General features: G+C 40.9%; 1 protein-coding gene across 2 annotated transcripts in view; it reads right to left on the bottom strand.

Moving 5' to 3' along the window:
- Positions 1-27,128, bottom strand: part of SHROOM2 (shroom family member 2) — a 130,497-nt gene that overhangs the window by 63,083 nt on the left and 40,286 nt on the right. For both annotated transcript variants that reach the window (XM_050914886.1, XM_050914887.1), the window contains exon 2: positions 14,306-14,457. In XM_050914886.1, coding sequence (XP_050770843.1) covers positions 14,306-14,457 — 152 coding nt within the window. The remainder of the gene's footprint in view (positions 1-14,305; positions 14,458-27,128) is intronic.

Here is a 27,128-nt window from a genome sequence, read left to right as displayed (position 1 = left end):
AACAACTTTTCTTTAATAACTGCTCTTTTCTTAAAAGAGGAAACTGTATGTTCCTGGTTCAAAGGAAATCCCTGCACACCGCAATCTGAGCTTCCAGAAGGCTTTACCTCCTTATTGAAAAACAAAACATCAGCTAAGAGCTTTGTAATTCGAAAACAGAACGGGTCAAGAGTTACCCATCCCCCCTCCCTTCTCCTCTCCCATCCCTGGAATCAGAAAACAGCAATTCAGGATGAAAAGCTTTCACCAGGAAGACACATCAGTTTCACTGGGAAAGGTTTCCCAAATCCTTTTTTCGTTCGTTTTAGTAACCAAAGTTGTGGGGAGTAACCTGCTCATCACTGAGAACGGCACCACAGGAAAAGCAGCATCTGCGATCAAGCCTGTTGCCAAAGGTGCCTGTCCCAGTCTCTCCTCCACCTGACTCTGGCTGCCAGCATGGACTTCCCTCCCCTCCCAGCCTCTCGCCTGTCCTTCCTCAGGCATGTGGCTTTTCACCAAAAAATACAAAGATGAAAAACGGTTAAAAACCTGAATGCTCAATGCGCGAGCCCCCTTCGAGACCTTCTGGGAAGCACATTTGGGATGCTTTTATCTAGACTGACCTTCCTGCATCATTAAAATATATATTACCACATTTAATTTAGGAATGCTTACCCAAAAGAGACTCTGTGTGTTCTAAGGCAGAAATCTCTAAATTATATACATATTTTTGAAATCCCTTTTAAGTCATTAAATGAAAATAATAGCCACAAGAGAGCACTACCAGCAAAGGATTCAACCACAGGGAAAACTACAAACTTGAAGCTATTCAGAATTAAAAAAAAAAAAAAAAAAAAAGCATCTGTTGTGGTCAGGCAGTCTTATTTGCACATTTAAAAGAAGTCCTCAGACATTTAATTGCTATAGCTGTGATCTTCAGAAGTCAGGAGAGATTCTGGGTGTCTCCATTTTTGAACGTGGACTTTGAGACATGTTCATTGCTCTTTCTCTTTGTTTTCAAAGGGAGATTACTCAGCAGTTTTGGGATTTAGGCACCTTTAAAATGACTCACTCAGAGACACCTGAAATTAACAAATTTTCTGATATCACTTTTTTTTTTTTAACATCTATAACTCACTAGAACTCAATGCAATGAGCTAAAACATCACAACTGTGTTTGTGGCTTTGCTGTTTGTTTTTGGTCTCTGTGCACTGAGTATCTGAATACCTTGTACTCCCTTCTTACTTACCTTTCCAAGAAAAGCACCGAAAAATTCTAACAGTGTCAGCCTATTTTTCTGGAAGCAGCAAATGGAACTGCAGCAATTTTTTCCATGCAAAACAGGAGGAGTTCCTGTTTTTGCATTTTCAGCTTCCAGTATCTTATCATAAAAGGAAGTGACTCCCAAAAAGTATCCCTAAAAAAGAACTGACCTAGAATTCGAAAACAAAAAAATAAAAATATAACCATAAACACCAGGAGGCCTGCATGGATGAACAAGGAGCTCCTGGACAAACTCAAACACAAAAAGGAAGCCTACGGAGGGTGGAAGCAAGGACAGGTAGCCTGGGAGGAATACAGAGAAATTGTCCTAGCAGCCAGGGATCAGGTTAGGAAAGCTAAAGGCCTGACAGAATTAAATCTGGCCAGGGACGTCAAGGGCAACAAGAAAAGCTTCTATTGGTACGTCGGCGATAAAAGGAAGACTAAGGAAAACATGGGCCCTCTCCAGAAGGAAATGGGAGACCTGGTTACCCCAGACATGGAGAAGACTGAGGTACTCAATGCCTTTTTTGCCTCAGTCTTCACCAGCAAGTGCTCCAGCCACACCACCCAAGAAGCAGAAGGCAAAGGCAGGAAGTGGGAGAATGAAGAACTACCCATCATAGGAGAAGATGAGGTTCGAGACCATCTAAGAAACCTGAAGGTGCACAAGCCCATGGGACCTGATGAGATGCATCCACAGGTCCTGAGAGAACTAGCAGATGAAGTGGCTAAGCCACTATCCATCATACTTGAGAAGTCATGGCAGTCCAGGGAAGTTCCCACTGCCTGGAAAAGAGGAAACATAACCCCCAGTTTTAAAAAGGGAAAAAAGGAAGACCCGGGGAACTACAGGCCCGTCAGTCTCACCTCTGTGCTTGGCAAGATCATAGAGCAGATCCTCCTGGAAACTATGCTAGGGCACATGGAAAATAAGGAGGCGATTGGTGACAGCCAGCACAGCTTCGCTAAGGGCAAATCGTGCCTGACAAATTTGGTGGCCTTCTATGACGGGGTTACAGCATTGGTGGATAAGGGAAGAGCAACGAACGTTATCTACCTGCACTTGTGCAAAGCATTTGACACTGTCCCACATGACATCCTTGTCTCTAAATTGGAGAGATGTGAATTTGACGGATGGACCACTCGCTGGATAAGGAATTGGCTGGATGGCTGCACTCAAAGAGTTGCGGTCAGCAGCTCGCTGTCCAAGTGGAGAGCAGGGACGAGTGGTGTTCCTCAGGGGTCGGTATTGGGACCAGCACTGTTTAACATCTTTGTCGGTGACATGGACAGTGGGATTGAGTGCATGCTCAGCAAGTTTGCTGATGACACCAAGCTCTGTGGTGCAGTTAGTTCACTTGAGGGAAGGGATGCCACCCAGAGGGACCTTGACAGGCTTGAGAGGTGGGACTGTGTGAACCTCATGAAGTTCAACAAGGCCAAGTGCAAGGTCCTGCACGTGGGTCAGGGCAATCCCAAGCACAAATACAGGCTTGGGCAATGAGTGGATTGAGAGCAGTCCTGCAGAGAAGGACTTGGGGGTGTTGGTTGACAAGAAGCTCAACATGACCCATCAATGTACGCTTGCAGCCCAGAAAGCCAACCGCATCCTGGGCTGCATCAAAAGAAGCATAACCAGCAGGTCAAGGGAGGTGATTCTCCCCCTCTACTCCGCTCTCGTGAGACCCCACCTTGAGTACTGTGTTCGGCTCCGGGGCCCCCAACATAAGAAGGACAGGGACCTGTTGGAGTGAGTCCAGAGGAGGGCCACAAAGATGATCAGAGGGCTGGAGCACCTCTCCTCTGAAGACAGGCTGAGAGAGTTGGGGTTGTTCAGCCTGGAGAAGAGAAGGCTCCGGGGAGACCTTATAGCAGCCTTCCAGTACCTAAAGGGGGCCTACAAGAAAGCTGGAGAGGGACTTCTTACAAGGGCATGTAGCGACAGAACAAGGGGTAATGGCTTTAAACTGAAAGAGGGTAGATTTAGATTAGATGTAAGGAAGAAGTTCTTCACTGTGAGGGTGGTGAGGCAGTGGAACAGGTTGCCCAGAGAAATTGTGGATGCCCCATCCCTGGAAGTGTTCAAGGCCAGGTTGGATGGGGCTTTGAGCAACCTGGTCTAGTGGAAGGTGTCCCTGCCCATGGCAGCGGGGTTGGAACTAGATGATCTTTAAGGTCCCTTCCAACCCAAACCATTCTATGATTCTATATGCTTAACTTACAGACTTCTGGGGGGAGGGAGGGCCTCTAAAAGACAGAAAAGAAGTAATAAAAGCAACCTATTAATATTCAGATGTCTTAGAATGGCAAATTGAACCAGTATTTTGACACACAAGTTACTGACAGAGTTCTATGATATAGGTATCTGTCCAAATCCCTAAGTTTTTAACAAAGCAGCATATCCTACCTTAAATGCCTATCCTCATCTGCCAAAATTCACACAAAGATCTACACAATCACCTTTTGCCTTGCTCTCAACCATAGCAAGACCTATAAAGTCTGTAGTATTGCTCTTTGCTTTCTCCTCCCATGCATCGGGTAACCAGTTGGTCTGACCTCCCATCTGCCAGTCACCCTGTGTCTGAAAATGGAGCAAATAGCAACACCACACTACAGCCAACAGTGCCTCTTTTAAAAGAAGTCATGCTGGAAGGAGTATTACCTTGTCGCAGCACAGCAGAATGGCTCCTTTCCTATCCCACAACCTAGTAAGTTGCATTTTACATAAAAAGAAACTAAAGAGACCTGCAAAATGCTCTGCTTACATCTGTGAAAACAAATAAATGCAAATAAATTATCAAGTCTTAGTACCCTTAAAGAGTTCAGTCATTAACTTCAGCAAATCAGGATTTCACCATCACAGTTTGCTCCTGTTTTCCTTGTACCTCAGCCCAGCTGTACAGGCTTGAGCAGGATGGAAGCAATTTCATTTATAAATAAGATATGCACTGTCGACAATGAGGTATTAAGTTGCATGAGGTATGACATCATCAATCTTCCTGCCTGCTAAATTCACAATAGACTACCATGATAAAGCTTTCATATTCTGGAACTGTTTTTCCTCGCTCTGCCTTGGGGAACTAGACAGGCACATCTGGATGTCTGAGATAAAAGTGTTGATCTTGAGATTTATGGTATATTATATAAGCTACATAAATACTTTTTCTCATCCTTATTTTGTGCAGATTCCGCTACCTTTTTATGGCTAGACAGCATTAAACTCCTGATGTCATTCTCTTGCCTCAGTTGTTGCCATGATTTATCAGAATTTCTCTAAAGAATAATAAACCACTTTTTTTAATGAGTATTTATCATCTGGAAGCATCTAAAATGCTTCACATATTGAAAACCAGCTATAAACGGTTGTTCCAGCAGGGTTTACTTTCAAATATTTTGGAAATTATCATGCTATGTAAGTAAAGTGCTGAAGAAATTAACCTCTAACATAAATACAAAAAAGGCTTCATTCACCATTAACAGTGAAGAAAAACGCAGCCTCTGACAGGGCAAATGCTAACAGCAGCAGCAGAAGTCAAAATACACGGGGGATTTTAGGCTGTCTCACCATGGCTGAGGCAAAGGATCAGGAGCAAGGAACAGGAAGCAGAGCAGCCTTTGGACACGCTCCCCACCACCACCTTTGCCCAGGACGGAGTTAGCAAGCACAGCAGCACACAGCTGCCTACACCGGCCCAACATGCCGCCTTCAGCAAGAAGGAACTTGCTGCGTCCTTGGAGCACGCGGCCATGGAAACCCTTGCGTTGCTTGTGGCCAGAAACAACGGGTGTGTTTTGCCTCCCAGCCGCTTAGTGCAATGAGCTTACCGTTCCGGTAGCTGTCCCAAACGAACTGAGTTTCCTCAGAAACCACATTCCAAATACCGGTGTTTCTACACAGGTGTGGTGCATTCCCACACTGATTTCAGCTGTGATTTACCTAACCACATCCAAGGTGACCCAAAAATGGGAGTGGGGAAAGAGAGTTCCTCCAGTCCCTGGGCATTTCAGGAGGCAGCCCAGCCTTAGTTAGTTTCATTCCTGGTTAAAACACTATAGCCACATGATGCAAATTACTGAGCCTCCACAAAGAACAATGCCACGAGCTGAGATGCTTCAAGTTTTATTTGGGAAAGCTATTTTGCTCTGACGTGTCCTATCTCAGGCCAGATTTTGAACGTATTACCATCCCCCAGAGCGCTTTCTTCCCCATCAGATGCCACCCCTGGTTCAGCTGCCCACCTTCTGGCAAGGCTGCTCTGTGAGCCAGACCAAAGAACTGACTCTGATTGCAATTGCAACCCAGCAAGAATTTCGCCAAACCCCGGCTTTTGTCACTCTGTCCTTCCTCTGCACTCAGCATGAAGCTGGACTAAAAGCGTAAGGGCCGTGTAACTCAGCAGTGTGGTAGCTGTGTCTCTGTGCCAGACTTTGTTTTGCCAGGTGATCAAGTATTATGCAGATTCAGCAGCAATGACCATAAAATAATGAGTTTATTGTGTAAGAGATAAGATGCAAATTTGTTCAGTTATTCAGTAACTAAAGCTGCAACACTCTTGCATTCCTGCCCTTCTTTTAAGTGGTCATATTTCTGGAGTTAAGGGTTGGATTCAGAAATTATTTTAAAACCTTTTTATAATTTTTTAAAGTTGGAAGGTGTTACATGTAGTTACTTGACCAAGTAGAGCATAAAATCTTTACACTCAACATGGTAGGCTACTTGACGCTGAAACATTTAAGAAGCGTTCAAGTTCTCAATCTCATCAGTCATTTAATCTTCAGGAGGTAAAATACATAACCTAAAATAAAAGTACCACAAGGAGAACTGCAACACACTGAAACAGGAGTATTATTACTACTCTCCTGAAGTTGCATATGTGCATGTCAAAGTTCTTGACTAGTGTTTAAAAAACCCAATGCACTTAAGTGCTTAAAAACAACACCAAACAGTTCAATATTTCAAAATGCATACGACATATACAGAAGCATTCCTTCCAAATGCAAAGATGATTCCTGACATAAAAACATAATTTATTTGGTCTTTAATGGATGGGCTTACAATTCTGTTTCAGTCTGGAGTCTGCAGAGATCTACAGTATTATCAAACAAACAAACAAAAATCCTCTGTGTGTGCATGTGAAAGTACTATGTGAATTGAGTAAGTCTTCAGACCCCCAAATTTTAGAAGGCTCACCTGTCTCCCCCTCTCACCCAAGGGGCTACGTATTACAGTTTCCACCACCTACATTGAAATTCACCAGTGGAAAGCAGTTTTAAGAATAAATCCAATGTACCGCCTGGTAAAAAGCTATGGTTAAATCCTGTAAGCACTTGTATACTTTTTCATCTTCAGTCATGTGAGTGTTCTCACTAAATTGGATGAGACTACTCATGCTCAAAATTAACCATTTCGACAAGTGCTTGCAGGACTGAAGAAAAAAAAACCCTAAAAAGCAGTCATGACTCACAGGTTGTTACCGTCTGATGCATATTCCATTCCACAAAAAAGCAAAATTGCCCAATTTTGCTAATTACTTCACAAAACTGAATAGCATTGCCACAAGTAACCTTCTGAATAAGCATATTCAAATTATAGAAGATTCCTTTTACCTAGAAGGAAATGTCTATGCCCTTCCTAGTACTCCAAACATCGCCCTAACGGAGTTCACTGGGTAAAACATGGTGACATCTGTTGTATTTTTGGTTTTCTGTTATTCAAGCTTTATAGGCTGGATCTTTTAGATTTGTAAAGAAATAATAAATTATGAAAGTCACCACAAGATGAAAACATGACAGTCACAACGTAAGTATTGAGAGAGTCCTGACAATTGTACATGACAAACATCCAAACCCACGAGACAACAATTTGCTCTTTGAAACCAGGGACAATACACCACCAATTGGAGGAACTGAAGTTTATATTCACCTGAAGTGTCCATTAGTGTGTCACTAACAGCATGAATCAAATCACGTTAACACAACTAAGAAATGGGTGAAGTGGGCAGAAAATTAAGAAACAAAAGTGCTTTTTAGATGTACATCCCATCAAAAAGACAGCTGGCACGGGGAAACATCTGAACACCTGGGTGGTATTGCTAGGGTCACGGTGAAGGGAACGTGGATTCACACTGTTAACATGTCGGTTAAGTGACTCCGCTGACAGTCAGGCAACCAGGGGAACTGGTCCTCATCAGGACTCTTCCAAGGTATAATTTGCTGAAAATGTAAGATTAAAGTGTGCGCTCCTCCTTTTGTCACGTCCATTCCTTCCATCAGAAGTGTAGGATCACACAACTGAAGGAGGATGAGGCCCGGCCAGCCCCGGGTTTGCCTGTGGAGGAGGCGTGGGGCATGCCTGAGCAGTAAGGGAGCTCCACGCCTGCTGGCCTCCTCTCTGGACCCCCACTGAGCACACACAGACTAGCTTATTTGGCAGTTGCTCCATTAAAAACTCCTTCAAAGAAAGATCCTGCTGGGATTGCTAGGCACTCCTTAAAACACAGGACATCCACTCCAAGGGCTCCTGAACCAGGCCTATAGGTGCTGTGCAATTCGCACATGTTACCTTTGTGCTTATCTGGTTCCTCCTGTCCCCATCAGCCATGGCAGCCCACTGGCAGCACCAAAGGAGAAAAAGAGAGGGCCCAGCCTAGTGATGCCCTGTCATATATCCTGACACACATGGCTTGCTCCTCTCTCCATCACAAGACCTGGCTGGGAGCAGGGACTGGTAGGACATCCTATCTGGCACACATTTAAAACCGGCCATCCTGCTTAGAGCAGAAGAGTGGGCCTACCGCAATGCACTGACCCATTTCTCAAGTGAATTTGCAAAGTGGGAATTTAACAGCCCAGCCCTTCCACCAACTGCAGTCACACAGAAATGTTCAAGCCTTGAACTTTAAAGCTGTGTGCATCTGTTACAAATACCCACTCCCAAAGTGTGCATACTGAAGATCTGCAGAGGCACATGCTGTTCCACGCCCACATCAATTCCAAGAAACATGGGTAGTGAGGGGCTATCACACTTGCCTACTTCTTACAGTAATGGTAACTGCAAGCAGACACAACCCTGGAAAGCCCTACTGCAGTTTCCTACCTATTTCCAAAGTCTGGCTGAAAATACAGGCATTAAAAAAAAAAAAAAGAAAAATCTGTTCTTGGTCAGTTAAGGCCAAGGTCAATCTTCAAAAAGGAAGAATTATGGCTACTGGACAACAAGAGAGAAATCACTGCTATTTGTTCTGCTGTAACAATCCCTAGTTCCAGAAGCAATGAAATAAAATTTAATGGCAAAATAGATTTTACTCCTACTCATCAGCAGTTCTCCACAAATGCATTTGTTTTATTGATCAATACTTAACCATAACCGTGGACTAAATATGTATAATACCTGCTTAAAGTCTGCAAAACTACATGTATTTTTCTACTTGTTTCCTATACTCACTATTTTGATATCTATAAAACTAGAACTATCAAGTGGCCAAACACAGGTAAGAGGCAGAATTCACAGTACTCCATCTGTATCTTGTAATTGTACAGAAAACACAAATCCCTCATCTTCCCAAGTCATCTCACAAATAGATATTGCCAAGTTTCGCAGAGTACTCCTGCAGCCACAAGGAGCTACGAAGTGCACAGCTAGCTGCTCCACAAGTCATAAATGGGTAAGACTGGATCTCCTTGGTAAGTTACGCAAAACCCACTACAGAAAGGTCACTGGTGGTGTTGAGCGTGTTTCCACTCAGAACATGACAAAATTTCAGTGATCTCCCATGTGAACGCTGTAAATAACTGTCATATTTTTCTTCCCAGATTTCTGCTCAGGTCTCAGGTCTCTGAGACAGTACTGTACAATCTTGGAGCCCTCAGGACATTAATTAAAAACTCTCCTTCTGCTGTGCTTAAATTAAATGGCTGGCTGTCTTCATGAAGTGCCATGCAAATAAAGATTACCCTCACTTTCCATGTCTAGGTGCTTATAGTTCACGTATCATGACATTCACTTCCCTTATTAGGATTTTGCACAGTAAGTTTCAGCATACAGACTACGCTTCTCATGGCAAGTGTGTTTGGTCTCACTCTCTTTCCCTCTCCTGTAACAAGGGACTCCTCAGCATTGCAAAAACAGCTTGCACTTTGGCCACATAAAGGCACCAAAACAAAATGGTATAGAAAGGAAAAGAAAACACACCCGCTCACATGTGTACGCAACGTGGCCAGAACTACTCCAGAACTTTAAGGCTGGTTCTCAGGCATTGGCAGTACCTGCAGAGTTGGTCAAGTTAAACTGAAAGTTCAGCTTCCCATCACCAGCAGACCCTGAGGAAAAGTTGTTCATGGCTACTCCCTCCCTTGCCCACCCATTTCCACTGCCACTAACAGACGATTCAAGCAGCCAACAGGACAACCCCACATAACTTCTTAGGGTGGCTCCCAAAGGCCATATAATACCACCCTCCCTTTAACATTAATAAGCCACAAATGAAAGTGTCACCTATGTGTCAATTTTTAACAGTTTAATGTGTCTCATGAATTCATAGTGAAAAATTATTCCAGACTTTCATGGACTTGTGGTATACACTTATGTCTAACATGTGCAGAGGAATGGAGATTATATTTAATAACTAGAAGGGAATTTAAGTTAGAAGCATATGCAGAACAGTTAAATTACACAGAATATGGTAATCACCTCAGTATCAACACTCAGAGCAATTTTACATGTGTATGTATAGACATGCACACACCTTTTCCAAACCAAGAGAAATTCACATACAATTCCTGTAAGAAATGTCCTAAGCATTGTTTCCTTTCCATTTTCCTAAGAAAGGAATTGTCGTGGTTTAACCCCAGCCAGCAACTCAGCACCACGCAGCCGCTTCCCCCTCCCCCTCCCAGTGGGGTGAGGAGGAGGAAAGGCAAAAAAAAGTAAGACTCGTGGGTTGAGATAAGAACAGTTTAATAACTAAAGTAAAATATAATACTAACAATAGTAATAATGAAATAGAATAATAATAATAGTAATGAAAAAGAATATAACAAAAAAAGGAAGGGGGGGGAAGGAAAAAAAACAGTGATGCACAATGCAATTGCTCACCACTGGCTGACCGATGCCCAGTTAGTTCCCGAGCCGTGATCCGCGCCTCCCGGCCAACTCCCCCCGTTTATATACTGGGCATGACGTTCCATGGTATGGAATACCCCTTTGGCTAGTTCAGGTCAGCTGCCCCGGCTCTGCTCCCTCCCAGCTTCTTGCACACCTGCTTGCTGGCAGAGCATGGGAAACTGAAAAGTCCTTGGCTTAAGATAAGCGCTACTTAGCAACAACTAAACCATCAGCGTGTTATCAACATCATTCTCACACTAAATCCAAAACACAGCACTGTACCAGCTACTAAGAAGAGAGTTAACTCTGTCCCAGCCAAAACCAGGACAGGAATCTACTCAAGAAATGACTCAGTACTACACTGAAGAACTAGCACGTAATTAAGATGTGTTGTTTTGACAAATCCACTTGAGAAAACAACATGAAGCCTCCTGAGTCCTCTTTTAATCCAAGACCAAAAGTATACCACACTTGTTCAACCATCAGTATATGTAAGCTACTTAAACATCATGTTTGTTGTTGAGCCAGTTGCATAGTCCTGATTTGGTTTAGACCCCAACTATGCAATGTTTCCAAAAAATACAGCAAAGCATGTATGCTGATAGCCAGCACATCTATGCTGAATATTTGGTACTGCAGGCACTTTTGTTTAGAGACCAATGTTATTTTCCCTATGCAAGTCAAGCATCAGATTCTTTAAAAATAGGGGGTAAAAAATAATTTTGTGGAAGCCAGCTACCACTGCTGAACAACACCAGCCCCCTGAGAAACTTTTGCCACAGTCACAAGTTAATTATCATGAATGAAATACGTTACTCACTATGGCAAAACTTTTTCACTTGGTCTTCACTGTACGTACACTAGACTTCTAAACCAAAAATAGCATGCCCTACTGCTTCCCAGGTACAGAAATAGTTAGATCAATATAAGATCAGGATGTGGCATTACTGCCTGAAGGAGTGACCCATACGGAGGAATTTCACATGGACACGCTTCTCAGCAGTGACAAATAAAACCTCGTTTTTCTGGATTAATTCTACTGACATTAATAGGAAGGAAGTTCTTTACTTTCCAGAAGAATTTTGTTAAAAAGTGATTTTTCCACATCATGATATTTTTTTAAAAGTTTGCTTTTTACTTCTGGATCAGTCTAGAAATAGATACCACAAACAACCCTATGGAGAAAAAGTTTTCAACATAAAATCTAGATCTTGGCTTCCCAAGCTAACTCTCACAGATAGCAAGGACAAACATGATTAAACAAAGATCCTTTTAACCTTCAGGACCGGGTTGTTGAACTTCAAACCATTTGTCTACTTTGTGCTTCAGATTATCATATTGACACCCAGACGGAATAAAATGTTAACACTATAGAGAAGCATCACAGTGCTACACAAAGGACACATGGCAAGCAGGCAAAAAGATGCTAAGATGACTTGCAGATCAATACTTCATCTTACATGTAACTCGGTGAAAGGGAATTGTGGGACTATCCCCAGTCTCCCCAGAGAACAGTAAGGGTGGATCTAAAGAAGACTGAAATAGTCTAAAAATGCTAAGGCAGTCATTTCAAGATTGCTGTAATTAATTAAAGTGCAGACTGCCTCTGAAAAGTGGTGGTCCTATCCAGCTGAAAACCTACTTCCCCAAGTAATTTTGCAGTCAGATCAGTTCCCTGATCCAATTCAATCCAGACCTGCAGGAGTGCTCATACAAAGACTAAACAACTGGTTTGCTTAAAGACAGGACTGTTTAAAGCACTCATAAAAATTCAGCCTAAGATTTAGGGCAAACAAAACAAAACAATACTGTTGTTCAAATCGTAACTTCTGAAAGAGAGCATGCAACAAGGCTTTTATAAAAACCTGCATCATTTGAACTTCCAACAGGAAAAGAAAAGCTATTTCAGCACACAGACAGCAGTGCATGAGAACAAGCTGGCCAGGAATAAAATGAGACTGGATGTTAAAAGGTTTCTGACCGTCAAAGGACTGATGTCCTAAGGCAACTTTCCAAGAGAAAGAGCAAAGTTGAAAAACCACAGACAAAAACCTTAGCTAATTTCATTCAGTAAGTTTTATGAAATTTTATCTAATATTATGCAGGCTTGTCAATGACCCAAAAGGCTCTTGCCTCTTTTGGGAGCTATGGAAGTCTTCATGAATTTAAGATAAAAATGTTTTCCCTAACAATAGTCCCTATTTCAGCCTCTTGGCTAGAACAGCTAGGTTGCTTTTGCCCATTGCACATGTGCTAGGGAAGGAAAAAGAGGAGGGATGAGAAAGGACTGATGAAAATCCATCAGCTTTGCACCAAACTGCATTCAGGCATGCATAGCAATGGGGCTCTGTTGCCTGCAGAGAAAGGCCGCAAATCCCCAGCAGCAAATCAGCGCTTGATTAGCTGTATGAAAGTTCTCCAAAATCACGTGTGAAGTACTTGTGAATGACAAGAACGGCATAGCTGTGTCTCTTATGAGGGTATTTCAGCATCAAACTTTCTGCCATTTCCAAAGATAGATCAGAATTCACAGATTCTGAGCAAGTTACTGTCATAAAACTGAAAAGCACCAAGAAAGAGGGAATCTTTCCACTTGGTCTGTAGCTTTTTGCAGTAATTAAGACTTGCTGTCTTGGCAGATTCTTTAATGTCTATAAAACTTCTCAACCCTGAAGTTCTCCCTTTCTGTGACAGAAACAGCTGATGTAACCTCTGCTAAAAGTGCTTTTACTGGAATACCCAGTGCAAGTTGAAACAGCTGAACATCAACATGATTTATAATAGTTGTGAATGCATTTTATTTTGCATTTATTAGCTTTAGTGCTACAAAAATTTTGGAAGAGCTTCTGAAAGTAGCTATTGGTGAGGATATAAACTATCACCTGTGAAAGAGATTCAGGTTCCCATAATTCCTTCTGTCAAAAACACCTTCTTAAACCTAAGGTGAAAAGCATGCTTTTGTACCTCTCTTACCTATCAGTGTTATCTCACAAAAGACAGTCCTCATTTAAGACAGCCTCAAACAGTGGTTATATTTATAGACTGGATCATCATACCTGTCGAACCCCAATTCTCCGCATTTTCTGTGTTGTGACAAAATTCTTTTTTTGATTCTAACAGACACACCCAAAATTCTCACATGAAAGACTGGTTGGTATAATTTGATAAAAGTAACTCATTAGAAAGTTCTGATTCATCAGAGTAGGACATTAATGAGAAAGATTTTGTTGTTCAAATTTCCTGGTTTGAATTTTTTTTCAGAAGTTACAAGATTTAACCTACTTTAACATCTGTTCACTTTTGTCAAAATTTTTTTTATTAAACTTATTTTTCATTCAAGTTAGTAAAAAAAGTGTGAACTTAAAAGTCGTAAGTCAAAATGACAAAACAAAAAGTTTCTATACCAAAAATGTGTTCTGTTTTGATAAACTGTTTCAGTTTTTTCCCCTTCACTAATAACTAACTGAAAGTACTCTTTACCCAAACCACATAAGAAATGCTTGAGACCTCAAATATTCTCACAAAGCAGGAAAACGCTTTTCCAAAAGCTTTCCATGTAACCCGCTCCTCACAGCCCAACTGGCCTGCACAGCAAACACACTAAAAAGCATTGCCTGCATCCGCACACCAAAGGCAGGGAAGCAGGGCTGGCTGGACAGCCTGCTTTGGGCCCTGCACTTCAGGACAGAAAGGAACAGAGTCCCGACCCATCACATCACAACAGTATTCACAGAATATATTGCCCCAGTTTTTGCTCTGATCAATAGGCTACCTCTCCCCACATCATCTTCCATAGAGAGTCTGTGTTCAAGGAGGAGGTAACAGCACGTAATATGCACATTAATAACACTGAATGAAAGTCATTATCTTGCCAAGTCTTGGCAAATTTAGTTGCCCAGTAGCTTATAGCCTGGAAACACATTTGATTTTCCAGCTGAACAACACAAGCTTACCTTTTTACTACAAGCTTCAGTGTTTTGTGTGAACCCTTCACCAGACAGATCGCTTCTTGTCGGAAACCGGAGAGGCCCACATCGTTGATGCCAACAATTTCATCCCCAGCCAGTAACTTGTCCACAGCTGCAGCTTTGCTCCCATCTTCAATCTGAAGAAAAAGCACATCAAATGGTAGAATTAGAGGTTGCATAGTGCCACCTTTAAAATAAGTTAATGAGCTTACAATATTGGCTTCATACAATAATTAATACAATAATTAAGTGCTTAAAGTAATTTTAAAAGATACATTCAAAAATGCTATAAAGAAAGAGTAATGATACAGAGACAATTAGAATAGGAAAGAAATGGAAGGGGGGAAATGTCCTGAGAAAACTAGAAAGCTTGATGGAAATTTGGGAGTCAAAGCATCTGTAATCTTGACCTCCATTGAATACTGTACAGGTAACCATACTTGCAAATAGAGCTTTGGGCAGGCATCTTAAAGTCTGGTTCTCTAGTGAAGGTAAGCAATAACATTAACTATATAGTCAACAATATTAACCACACAGTCAACTCCAAAAATCTGGCATGCAATGAAACCCTAAAATATTGCTCAACAAGCTGGTCTAGAAAATAAAGTGATTTTCATCAGGCACATAACATTTAGGAAAATATCTGAGAATTTACAATCCATACAGCTAACAGCTCTGGCTAGAAGAAGAGATGATGGTCTGAGATCCAAGGAAGAAAAACAATATGTCACAATGCTGAAGAACACAGCAATGCTAAGGGAAATTCACTAGAAGATTATTTTGCTGCCACAAGCATCTCTCACATGCATTGAATTTTTACACAACTATTCATAACATGTGGCGACACATGCACAAGATAAATTAAAGAGTCAGGTTTTGGCAATTCCGACCCCAATGAAGGAAAAAAAAAACATTACGAGCTACCCATTTTCAAAATTTAAAACAAATCTCAAAAGCTTGATCAGCCAGACCAGCAAGAACCAACAGTTTGAACTGATTTCAAATCAGGTTATGCAGGGAGAGAATCAGAAGGACCAAAGCCCAACTAGAACTTAATCTGGCTACTGCCATAAAAGACAATAAAAAAATGTTTCTATAAATACATTAGCAACAAAATGAGGGCTGAGGAGAATCTCCATCCTTTATTGGATGTGGGGGGAAACATAGCGACAAAGGATGAGGAAAAAGGGGAGGTACTTAATGCCTTCTTTGCCTCAGTCTTTAATAGTAAGACCAATTGTTCTCCGGGTACCCCGCCCCCTGAGCTGGAAGACAGGGACAGGGAGCAGAAGGAAGCCCCCATAATCCAAGGGGAATTGCTGCACCTGCCGCACCACTTAAGACACACACAAGTCTATGGGGCTGGATGGGATCCACCCACGGGTACTGAGGCGCAATGCTACAGGCTTGGGAAAGAGTGGCTGGAAAGCTGCCCAGCGGAAAAGGACCTGGGGGTGTTGGTCGACAGCTGGCTGAGTATGAGCCAGCAGTGTGCCCAGGTGGCCAAGAAGGTGACCAATAGCATCCTGGCTTGTATCAGAAATAGTGTGGCCAGCAGGACTAGGGAAGGGATCGTCCCTTTGTACTCAGCACTGGTGAGGCCGCACCTCGAATATGGTGTTCAGTTTTGGGCCCCTCACTACAAGAAAGACATTGAGGTGCTGGAGCGTGTCCAAAGAAGAGCAAAAAAGCTGGTGAAGGGTCTAGAGAGCAAGTCTTATGAGGAGCGGCTGAGGGAACTGGGGTAGTTTAGCCTGGAGAAAAGGAAGCTGAAGGGAGACTTTATCAGTCTCTAAAACTACCTGAAAGGAGGTTGTAGCAAGGTGGGTGTCGGTCTCTTTTCCCAAGCAACAAACATTAGGACAGGAGGAAACAGCCTCAAGTTGCACCAGGGGAGGTTTAGATTGGATATTAGGAAAAATTTCTTCACTGAAAGGGTTGTCAAGCATTGGAACAGGCTGCCCATGGTTGAGTCACCATCCCTGGAGGTATTTAAAAGATGTGTAGATGTGGCACTTAGGGACATGGTTTAGTGGTGGACTTGGCAGTGTTAGGTTAATGGTTGGACTCTATGATCTTAAAGGTCTTTTCCAACCTAAATGATTCTGATTCTAAATATAGCTGTAGTGTTGAACACTTTGCAGTTCAGGCCCTTGGCTTTCTCAGTTTCTTCCCATCTCCTTTGCTGTGAACGCAGCCTCCGGCTTCCGAGTTGCTTGGGCTCATGATCTACACATTTAATTTTATTCCTCCCTCACTTGCTCACAATCCATATCCCACCTCTTCTTGTAGATTTCACACTTTGTCTTCAAAGACTTTCATTTATGTCTTCCTTATATTTTGCACTGACTACAGTATCTCCAAGTCCCACATTATTAAATGCCAGTGAACCTACAAAGAATAATTCCTTGTAATTGCCCCAACTGCAGAAAGCTTCATAAAGAACTGCCATCTTCTGAGGCACCAAAGTCAATCAACAATGAGATAAATCCAGAGGAAACCTAACTTCATGAATTCTGAAGCTCACAGTATAGGTTTTAGGAACACTCCAGCAACAAAAGTATAAATTAAATAACCTAATAAAAAAAGCAATATCTCTTGATGAAAGTACATTAGGATGATCTCATACACCACAGCAATCTCATTGTAGGCACATAAAAGCTCTCTTTATGTAAGTTTACGATAAATGTTCCTAAAAATCTTCAGACCTGTAAATCTAAGCCAAAAAGAATGCCATGAAAAATGCTTAGTCTTATATCCCATTATAAAACGCTCATTATTAATACTAATCAAGCAACTTTATTTCCAGAACTTATCTTAATAACAACACAGATAATTAAAGACAGAGCAAGTTTCTACATCCCAATACATCTAGTTCTCAAGCTATGACCTGCCCTCTGACCTGCTTGCATATCCTCTGAACAAAGAATTTACCAGAATACCGAATTATCACTGCAAATCTTCAGTAAAGTTGAAAACAAGGGAGCAGCAGTGGAAATGGCTTATATGCAAGGAAAGATTTCAGTTCAGGGATGCCAAGTACAGGGTGGCTGCCATACGAGGGACAAGAGAACAGGCAGCCTACAACTCGTGTATCTCAAGCCTCCTAACAGGCAACTGCAAGTCTTTCAAGTGTTCAGATGCATTTCTGGGTTACTACTAAATAAACTACGTTTGGAGGTCTGAAGCCCAGTAGGTTAGAAAAGCAGCATGAAAACATTAATGAAAGTCAGAGTTGAATCGCTACAATTGTAGGGAGAAGGTCAAACAGAGGTGGGAGAAAAAAAAAAAAAAAGAAAAAAGAGGGAAAATATCTTGTAGGAGGACACATTTTAAACTCCAAAATGTAGATGCCAACCAGTGGCGGCACTTATGCCCTGAGCAAGGCACCAACCTAATGAAAAGGTGTGAGAAGCCCCTGGGCCCTGACACCTGGGCCTGAAGACTTCAACAGGGTCTTTTTTTGTCTTTAAAAAAAAAAAAAGCGGGGGGGGGGCACGCAAAAATCTGTCTCCTAGGGTTTCAAGGAATGTTCATTGTTCTCAGTAAGCTGTTTGTTTTTTCTTCAGGCTGGCAATGCACTGACGGCAGGGAGTATTCAGTTACCCCCTCTGAGTTTTCATTTCAGCAGGGAGACTACACATTCCACACAGTGCAAGCTTTCCAGAGAGACTTTGGCTGTCCAAAACAACACTAATCAAAAAAAACTCAAAAAAAATTTAAAAAATCAAAACCTAAGCACAAAGCTGAAGTTATCCTCATGAAAACTAGAAGTGGCTTTCTTTAATACCTTCCCTCCACATCAGCTGCAGCTAGGGAGAATTTAAAAACTACACATCCATTCACAGTAAAAGCTCCCCGAGCTGAACAAATTTAAACATAAACCTTTCGTACTCAGATCCCCAAATGGCTGTATGAATGCAATTCCACTTGACAATGCACTTTTAAGTGGAAATGGGAAAGTCAGCTAGACAGGAAAAATACAATTTCTTCAGTTACACTAGAAGTCCTTTAGTCATAATGACTGAAAAAAAAAAAAGCATTAGACTTTGCACACGTCTAAAGAAACACAGCCAAAAAAAATCCATGAGGAAAAGACCTCTTCAAAAATATTGCTCTACCAACCTGCCTCCTCTGCTCAAACTCGGACAGTGCCATTCCAGCTTCTCCTTCAGGTTTTCTCGTTTTCTGTTTACTAGTCTTACCAATTACTGTTTTTATTTATTCACCCATTGAGAAACTTTCCATCTCATCAGACCTTCACTAGAAGTGTAAATCCCAACCAAAATACATAAATATTTTGGAACTAGCAAATACACTTGAAAATTTCACAACTATCTTTCACACCTCAAACATGAATGTATTTCACTCACCCATCTACAGTCAGCTATGCTACGCTGTGTTCAGGATTTAAGCCCAAGTTTTAAGATTTAAGCCCATATAATTTATCTAACTAGCATCCATTTCTTTCTGAATTTCAGGTGCCCAGAAAAACTAGGTCAATAGCTGAAAATAAAGCCTTGAAAATGCAGAGGGAGGTTTTAAGATGACGTCTTTCATCTTAAGATGAGACTGAGAACAGATCTGTCTCAGTCACTGTCAGCAGGCAGATGCAACTGGACATAACCCTGAACAACCCCTCTGCTCAGCCTGGAGTACTTGCAGGAACTGAACGCCCATAAAGTATACATCTTAACATTTTTATAGCAATAGCAGGAAACAAAAGACACATACAAGAAAAACAATCAACACCTTATTTTCCTATAAATAATGGACATAAGCCTTCAAAAAACAGATGTAGTTACACTGCCTATCTTGGATGAGTAGAGTTCTAGAAATGCCCTCAAACCATGCTTTCGATATATATTAAAAAAATCATACCCCTCTTACTATGCTAAATTAACCAGAGTAAACACCATGACTGCCTATCCTTAGCAGAGATGTTGATACTGCTACCAAAAAAGTGTTTTCAAAAGGAGATGAACAGGATGTTTGCTGATGAAAAGCATCTGCTTAGACAGTCTCCAGCTCTCACCCTGCTGTCCCTGATGACCTCCCTATAGCCAAGAGCAAAGGCAAACTTTGGGATCCATGCATCAGGGAGGACTGGAATCGCAGACTTCTGCCGTCATAACAGTATCTACATTAATTGTCCTATCTTCCCAAATTTATTTTTGCTTATAAAATATCATATCCACAAAACAGGAAGAGACACTGATACAAGATGCAGATGTAGATAGTAGGAACAAAAATTTATGTGATTGAAAAACAACACACATGTAACTCTGGTATGTGAAATTCTTCCTGTGAAAAGGAGAGAGCGCCTTGAAATGGGGGAAGATCTGAGCCGTGGAGAAAAGTCTAACAGCTAGATACACAAACACATTCAAAGGACACTTACAAGTCTGTATTTCCACTGTTGGCAATACACACAAAAGGGAAAATAATGGCCTATATTTGCAGCTTTAAAATGCTGCAGTGTTGATGGGGAGCACCACTTCTAGAATGTGACCCCTTCACTTCTGCGTTTATCAGATCTGACGCTTTACTTAAAATACCCACATTCCTCTATAGGCACCTGTATAAACAAACAGGAGACAGGTTGGGGAAATGCTGTGTCACACATGAGATCTAGTTTTGTTTACAATGACGAGCTTCTTGTCCATGCTGTCTTTGGACAGGGTGGGAGACGGGATGGAAACCCAAACCCAGAGACAAACACAGGAAAAAACAGCACCATTTATCAGCATTCTGCTATCGGCTGTGATAAACTATTTTATCATAATTCACTTCTCGTACAGCCAAGAAATGATTCTGTGGTTATTTGTCTTATGAGCACCTAATACGGATTTTTTCCAAAAAACTAACAATCCTTGTATGAGATCTTCAGAACAAGTAAAATATAGGAAGTGTTAATTATTTTGATTTGCACAGAGTTAAACAAAGGAGAAATACCTTTAAAGTTCAAGCCTGGCATTTGTGCAACTTTGAGGAATCAACATAAAAGTAATAGAACTGACCTAACTCCAGCTAGACGTTCTGCAAATGCAGTCTTGAGCAGCAAGGGCTGCATTCATCAGCAAGACTCATGGGTCAAACTAAGGCAGGATAAAACAGGGGTGCAAACTGCAACAGGACCAAACTGGTCCAAAGAGAATGGGTGTGTATACGTAAGGCATCTTGCACAGGCATGTATGCACTAGAAGCTGGGCAAGGCTAACACATTTGATTTTACATTCTTTCACATCCTTTCTCTCCCACTTCTGATTTAGTACTTGGACATTAAAGAGACTGTTGGAAGGACAGCTGGCAGGGAACTAACTCTATCCCCCTTTTACAGATGGGCTCAGAAGCATATATGGAAACAAGGCCCAAAACGATGCAGGATGTCTGCAGCAAAGCAAGGAATTCCACACAAACCTTCAAGTCACTGGAGGGCACCCATAACCCCGAACCACCTCTCCCCACAGGCTGCAGGTCCAACAACCAGCATTAACTGCCCAATACGAACTTTAAGGAACACCATACAAAGAAAAGCAAGCTTAACGATTGATGTGCTATTAACTTGCAAAATCTGGGCCTATGCAGTACTATCCAATACTACTAACTTGGCAATTGCTGCATTTCGATCAGGCAGGTCAGTGACTGCTGCATTTGGTGACACTCTACCTTAACACAGAAGCCAGAACTTCCCTTCTACCTGGTATCATCATTTCACATCCCACCAGTCATTGCCCATACTTGCTCTTCCCCAGATTATGTTCGAACATCACAGCAAACAGCACTAAATTTTAGGAATGTTTAGTCCAGGGCAATGTATTTCCCTAACAGCAGTTTCTATCTTCCCTAGACCGGAGGGCAATGGTTCACGGTCACTGTCACAGAACCTCGGAACAGGCAGAGAAACCCGCCTCGGCCAGGTCCTCTTTCGAAGTGTCCCCCATCACGTCGCGCAGACCATGAGCTGGCAGGCTGACAGGAGCACTGCCTTCTGTCAACAGGTGGTTCTTAAAAATCAATTTGGAAACATTTTTTTAAAGGGTAGAGTTCAGTAATAGGACACAGTCTATCATGGCCCTTTCTAATTGCTCTTTATTTTGTGTATTTAAACATTTGGATATTTGCCCAGCAATCTTTTTCTTTTTTTTTTCCCTTTGTTTTTTGTTTTAAAGAAAGCATCATATTTTGAAAAGCTGTCACTTGGTACAGTTCTTTAAGTATTTATTCAATTTTTATAATTGTGTCCACTCCACTGTTTTGATTAAGGGCTTGCTGTCACTTCCACTATAACAGAGCATTTTTGTGGAGGATTTATTACAGCTGTAAAAACTGACTGCATGCTGAAACCTCACTTCAGAGTTCCTCAAATCAGAAGTGTTTAAAAAGTATGGTAAAACACCCACCATTTCCCTTTTTAAGAATATATATACATAAACTGATTAATACTTTATTCCAACCTACATTCAAAACAATACCTGCCTCTGAGAAGACCTTTCTGATTATAAATCACCAGTTACTATTTCTAAGAGGATACTGTTGTTATATCTTAGTCTATTTAAATCACAGGGCCATTATGAGCTCTGCAAATTGAGGACCAATTAAAGTATTTGAAGTTAAAAATTTAACAAATCTTTGCCCCAAGAAACTAATGATAACAATTTCCAGATGAAAAGTATCAGGAAGAGAGACTTCATGTAGATTTGCAGGTTTTAAAAACTGAACAACAGATGTTTATTTTTAAAGTTTTTTTCAAAGTGATTCCATTGTTTCAGCAATAGAAATTGGAAACATTTCATCACTGCTGAACACTTGTACTAGAATTAAAAAAAAATAAACTAAAAACCACCTTGATGCTTTGAAAGCATAGAGCTAATATATCAAGAAAAAGAAGGTGGGGCTGCTTAGCGTCAGGGATGGTTTTTTTGCTATTAGTACCTAAGCTTTGCTAGACACATTTTATAGCTTCTAAATAAAATTTGCTTTTTCCAACTCAGTGAGATTTACCACAATAGCATTTGGAAGCATATCCAGGCCTTTTCAGCCCGCATAACCCACACCAGCAGGCCTGCGTATATTCTACCTCCACAGAGCAACTGAACAGGTACAAATTGTAGTCTTTGGGGATCTCGCTATGCAAGAGCCCCTCCAGTGCAGCACAAGTCCAGCAGGCAAGCTTCCTAGCCCTTACAGTCCTGACAACCTCAGGCTGGCACCCAGGCAAGAACAGAACAAAAATGGACCCAGCTTACCTGGACTAAGAATAAGGCTAAGACAAGAGTGGAAAAGATGGAGATGCTGGAAGCAGGGACAGTGGAAGAAGCCTGCTGTCGGTGCTGATCCTGAACCTGAAGAACCCCAGTCCCATTCCTCCCTCACACCAATGTAACACTTGCAAAGCATAGCTCAAGTTTTGATTTTTTTCTAGCACCTCATCAACATCTAGACACCCTCCTACTGCTGTTATTTAGTATAGCATTCATCCAGATAAGCTGTACACATCTTATTTAAGAATTCCTGAGAAATAACTCCCGTTTACTTTTAGCCAAGAGTTTGGGTTTGCATTTTACGGAAGCCAGTGGCATCCAACCCAGAGGAATCCAGCTGAACTCACGGACATCTTACATTGTTCTTAAACATACCTTGCTATCTTTTTTCCAAAATGACAAAATAACCTGTATAAGAAACGAGGACATACCTGTGCTATGAAAAAAAATAGCCAGAAGGCCAAAAGTGAACTTTCTCTATATGCAGTTTACTTATTCTAACAAACCTCCTACCAGAGAAGTTTGAAAGGGTTAGCTTATCCGTATTTACTTGTGCAAGTTGACTTATGGATGATTATATATAGGCTGTTTATATATGTAATCTGCACAGGTAACATTAAGCATTTTTTATAGGTCTACATTTTTGTACTTTCAGCTACTATGAACAATGATGAGAATGGTTAAAAAAGAGGTTATGCATAGAAACAACTCACATTTTCTCTTCAAACTGGTAACAGGAACAGACTTCCAAAAGGAAAAATATGACCTAATAAAGTAATCTTTATGATCATAAGGTTCAAGGCTTTTTACTTTGCAACTACCATACACTTCCAACAAGGCTGGCTTATCTTTCTGCCTTCCTGTCCATCCCAGGAAAACAACATCACAGCTTGCCAATGTGCCCTATAACATACTGAATGCAATCCAACAGCCTGTAAAACCACTGTATAACTAGGGGAAGGGTAGGACTTACTGACAAATCAAAGAAAAAAATAAATGGACTGTGTCTGTATGGTCATGTAGGTGTGGTTGTGCATTAATATTAATTAAAGGAAAAGTCTAGTTTCATCAACTTATAGTTTGTTTGTGAAGAACTTTGACATGCCTCAAAGGAAGACATTGAAAGACCTAGTGGATAGCAATAGAATACTTACTGAAAATAAATTTCACCTATTTCATTCAGTCAATCAGTCTAAATGTAACCTTTTACATAAAATTTAAGTTGCATCTATGCCTATGTCTACAGACTGCTGCGGTTTCAAGAAAAAAGCAACGCTTCGAGACACAGGTAGCACTGATTAAGACCCAGCAACAGAAAAAACTGCTTCATTGCCTGTTAGTGTCAAAAAGCACTGTGATGAGTCTGCCAAAAGCCACAGGAATTTTACAAACAGTATTAGGTTTCCATTTTAAATACTTTCTCTCAAACAGCCCATTTTTAACAGAATACTTATCTTGACAAACTCATACCATCATTGGCTTATAGTCACGCCTGCTATTCGGGATCTTCCATTTTTGTTGTAGCACAGATGCTCATTTTTCAGGCAGCGAGAAAGTATAACATTCCTCAATAATTCTTGTAAGAATATTCTTATCAACTCCTGAAAACTTGACTTTATCACGAAAGTAAAAGTAATTTTTAGTAGTTACTGCTGAAGTATTCATTTAGGAACCCACTGCTATGCAGTGGAGTGAGCAGAACATAACGTGACATGTTTAAGCAACAATCTAGCAGACATAAGCATTAACGAGAAGAGAATAACCTGCTCTCATAATAACCGATAGCAACTTCTTCAACAAGAGTTCCCCTTTGCAGTATTATTCAACTTTAAAGAAAAAAAGTCTCACTAAGGCACTGAATTTTAAAACATGTCATATTTGTTGATTCCCTTACCCATTTCTCTGCAAAGAAAACAAACAAACAAACAAAACCTTCAAAAGAAGGGTCAGGCTCCTCCTAAAATTTGAGGGTTTTAAAATGTGACAACAGACCTTGTTCTTCGCATTAACTTTTGCTCCCTGTTCAGAATTGGTATTCAGGCTCACAGAGCACCCAAATTACACACTGAAGCCTTCCTTTGCCACCATCTTCCTCAACAATTCCAGTATTTAAAGCCAAGTTCAAACAAGAAGACACATTTTTTTCCTTCCTCCCCCACCCCGGTGTTAAAATAGGCAACAAACCCTAAAGCTGTCTTAATTCATCATTATATAATTTATACAACCCCGTTTACTCTAAGTATGTAGTACCTCAAACTGAATAGATGCAGATATCTGTTGCCACTCTACCAAACCCATGTTTCTGCTGTGCACTCTGAACGGAATTTCAATTCTCCTTTCTTAAAGCAATAAAAACTTGGAAGCTAGTGGGATAACCCTCAAGAAAACAAAAATGCATATTATTATGGAAACAAAAGAGATCTGGGTAACCTCGCCCTTAGTTTCCCCTCTGTTCTTGTTTATTACTGTCCCAGTAAAGGAAGAGAGTTTCCCCCACTCCACTTTTGCTCAGAATTCAAACATGAAAATATGAAGAAAGCAAACATTAAATACAGCATTAAATATGTTTTTCTAGGGCAGGAACTGCAACACAATTGCTCTAAAATTATCAAACAAGGTTCACAAAGCAAGTTGCAGAAAGGACTGCATGGCAGTTTCTGCCCAAGCTGGTCCACCCAGTCAACTTGCAGTATCTGAGCTGACTGGTACGGTCAGGCATCAGAGGGTCACTCTTACAGACTGCTAATACAATTGATGTAAATCTCTCATGATGCCACAGTAATAAAGGCATGTCAATAAAAAGCTGTCCTGGTTTCAGCTGGGATAGAGTTAATTTTCTTCTTAGTAGCTGGTATAGTGCTGCGTTTTGGATTTAGTGTGAGAATAATGTTGATAACACGCTTAGTTGTTGCTAAGTAGCGCTTATCTTAAGCCAAGGACTTTTCAGTTTCCCATGCTCTGCCAGCAAGCAGGTGTGCAAGAAGCTGGGAGGGAGCAGAGCCGGGGCAGCTGACCTGAACCAGCCAAAGGGGTATTCCATACCATGGAATGTCATGCCCAGTATATAAACAGGGGGGAGTTGGCCAGGAGAGGCAGATTGCTGCTCGGGCATCAGTCAGTGGATGGTGAGCAACTGCATTGTGCATCACTTGTCTTTTCTTGGGTTTTATTTATCTTTTTTTTGTTATATTCCTTTTCATTACTATTATTATTATATTATTATTAGTTAGTAGTATATTTTATTTTACTTTAGTTATTAAACTGTTCTTATCTCAACCCATGAGTTTTACTTTTTTTTTTTTTCCCTCCTCCCCACCCCACTGGGAGGGGGGAGAGGCTGCGTGGTGCTTAGTTGCTGGCTGGGGTTAAACCACGACAAAAGGCTACCAGTGTTTTTATGCAGTTTATTGACAAGATGAAATAGTATCCATCTACCTTCCTAGGGCACATACTTATCTGAGCAGGACATGAAACATTCATGTAGCTAGAATTAAGCACCAACATCTTAAGTCTGTTCTGAGTCAGGAACCTGAAAAAAGCAAAATCCAGTTCTGTGGAGAGGGACGAATCTATAGCAATTTATACCCCTAGGCATCATTCACATTATGGTATCCTGCCCTTTTGCCCCTAATCATCAGTACTCTGTTGCCATATATTTCAGATTTTAAAAAAACAAAACAAAACAAATCTTTCTTAAAAAAAGAAATTTTCCTTTTTTCTAAACAGACCTTGGTGTTCATAATTTCAGATTCTTCATTTTGTGTACTTGTTCTATATACCATTCCTTACAACTCCGTTACTTAATATCATGACGGAACATTAGAAGAAATTCCTTCCTCATGCAAAATTTACCATCGGAATTAGGTATGCAAGCATTTTTGGCATCTCTGCGAATATCTTGCCACCTTTTCTCTACTTTAGAGGTCTAATTCTTCCTAGGACTAATGAGAGATAATTAACCAATAAGATAATTATACTGGGTCATGTAATTCATACTCACATGACAAAGGTTATTTTTTTCTTAAGAAATTATAGGATTGTGCTGTGAACTAGCAACTAATGCACTAAAACCACCATGGATTAAAATAATGGAAATTTACACAAAACATACAAATAGGAGCTTCAAAAAGCTGCATGGATTTAGTAGTAAATTGTGATGTAGCACAGGAGAATTCTTATATTCTGAAATTAGAGTATGCTTACTACTCTAAATGGACATTTTCCAAATTGGCTTTCATTCGTAGCTCTTTTCCAAAAGCTTCATTGTATAACACATGTTGCTGACATAATTAGCTGTAAGAGTAGGCACATTACTCCAAAGACTTAAAAAAAAAGTTTTAAATAAATATCAAAACATTACATACGCCATTAGCTGCTCTTCCTGATTAAGAAGGTATATATTTAATTATGACAAAACTACTCAGTTTGACAAACATCTGTATTTCTGTTTGGCAAAAGTATCTGTCACAAGTGCAGATGCACTGACTAAAACACACATCCTGTTCATGCAGCACAAGTCACAACTCCACCACACAGCACTTGCT

Source organism: Gymnogyps californianus, chromosome 1, assembly GCF_018139145.2.
Source record: "Gymnogyps californianus isolate 813 chromosome 1, ASM1813914v2, whole genome shotgun sequence".
In the NCBI taxonomy this organism is placed as follows: Eukaryota; Metazoa; Chordata; class Aves; order Accipitriformes; family Cathartidae; genus Gymnogyps; species Gymnogyps californianus.
This window is presented reverse-complemented; position numbering and strand designations above follow the sequence as displayed.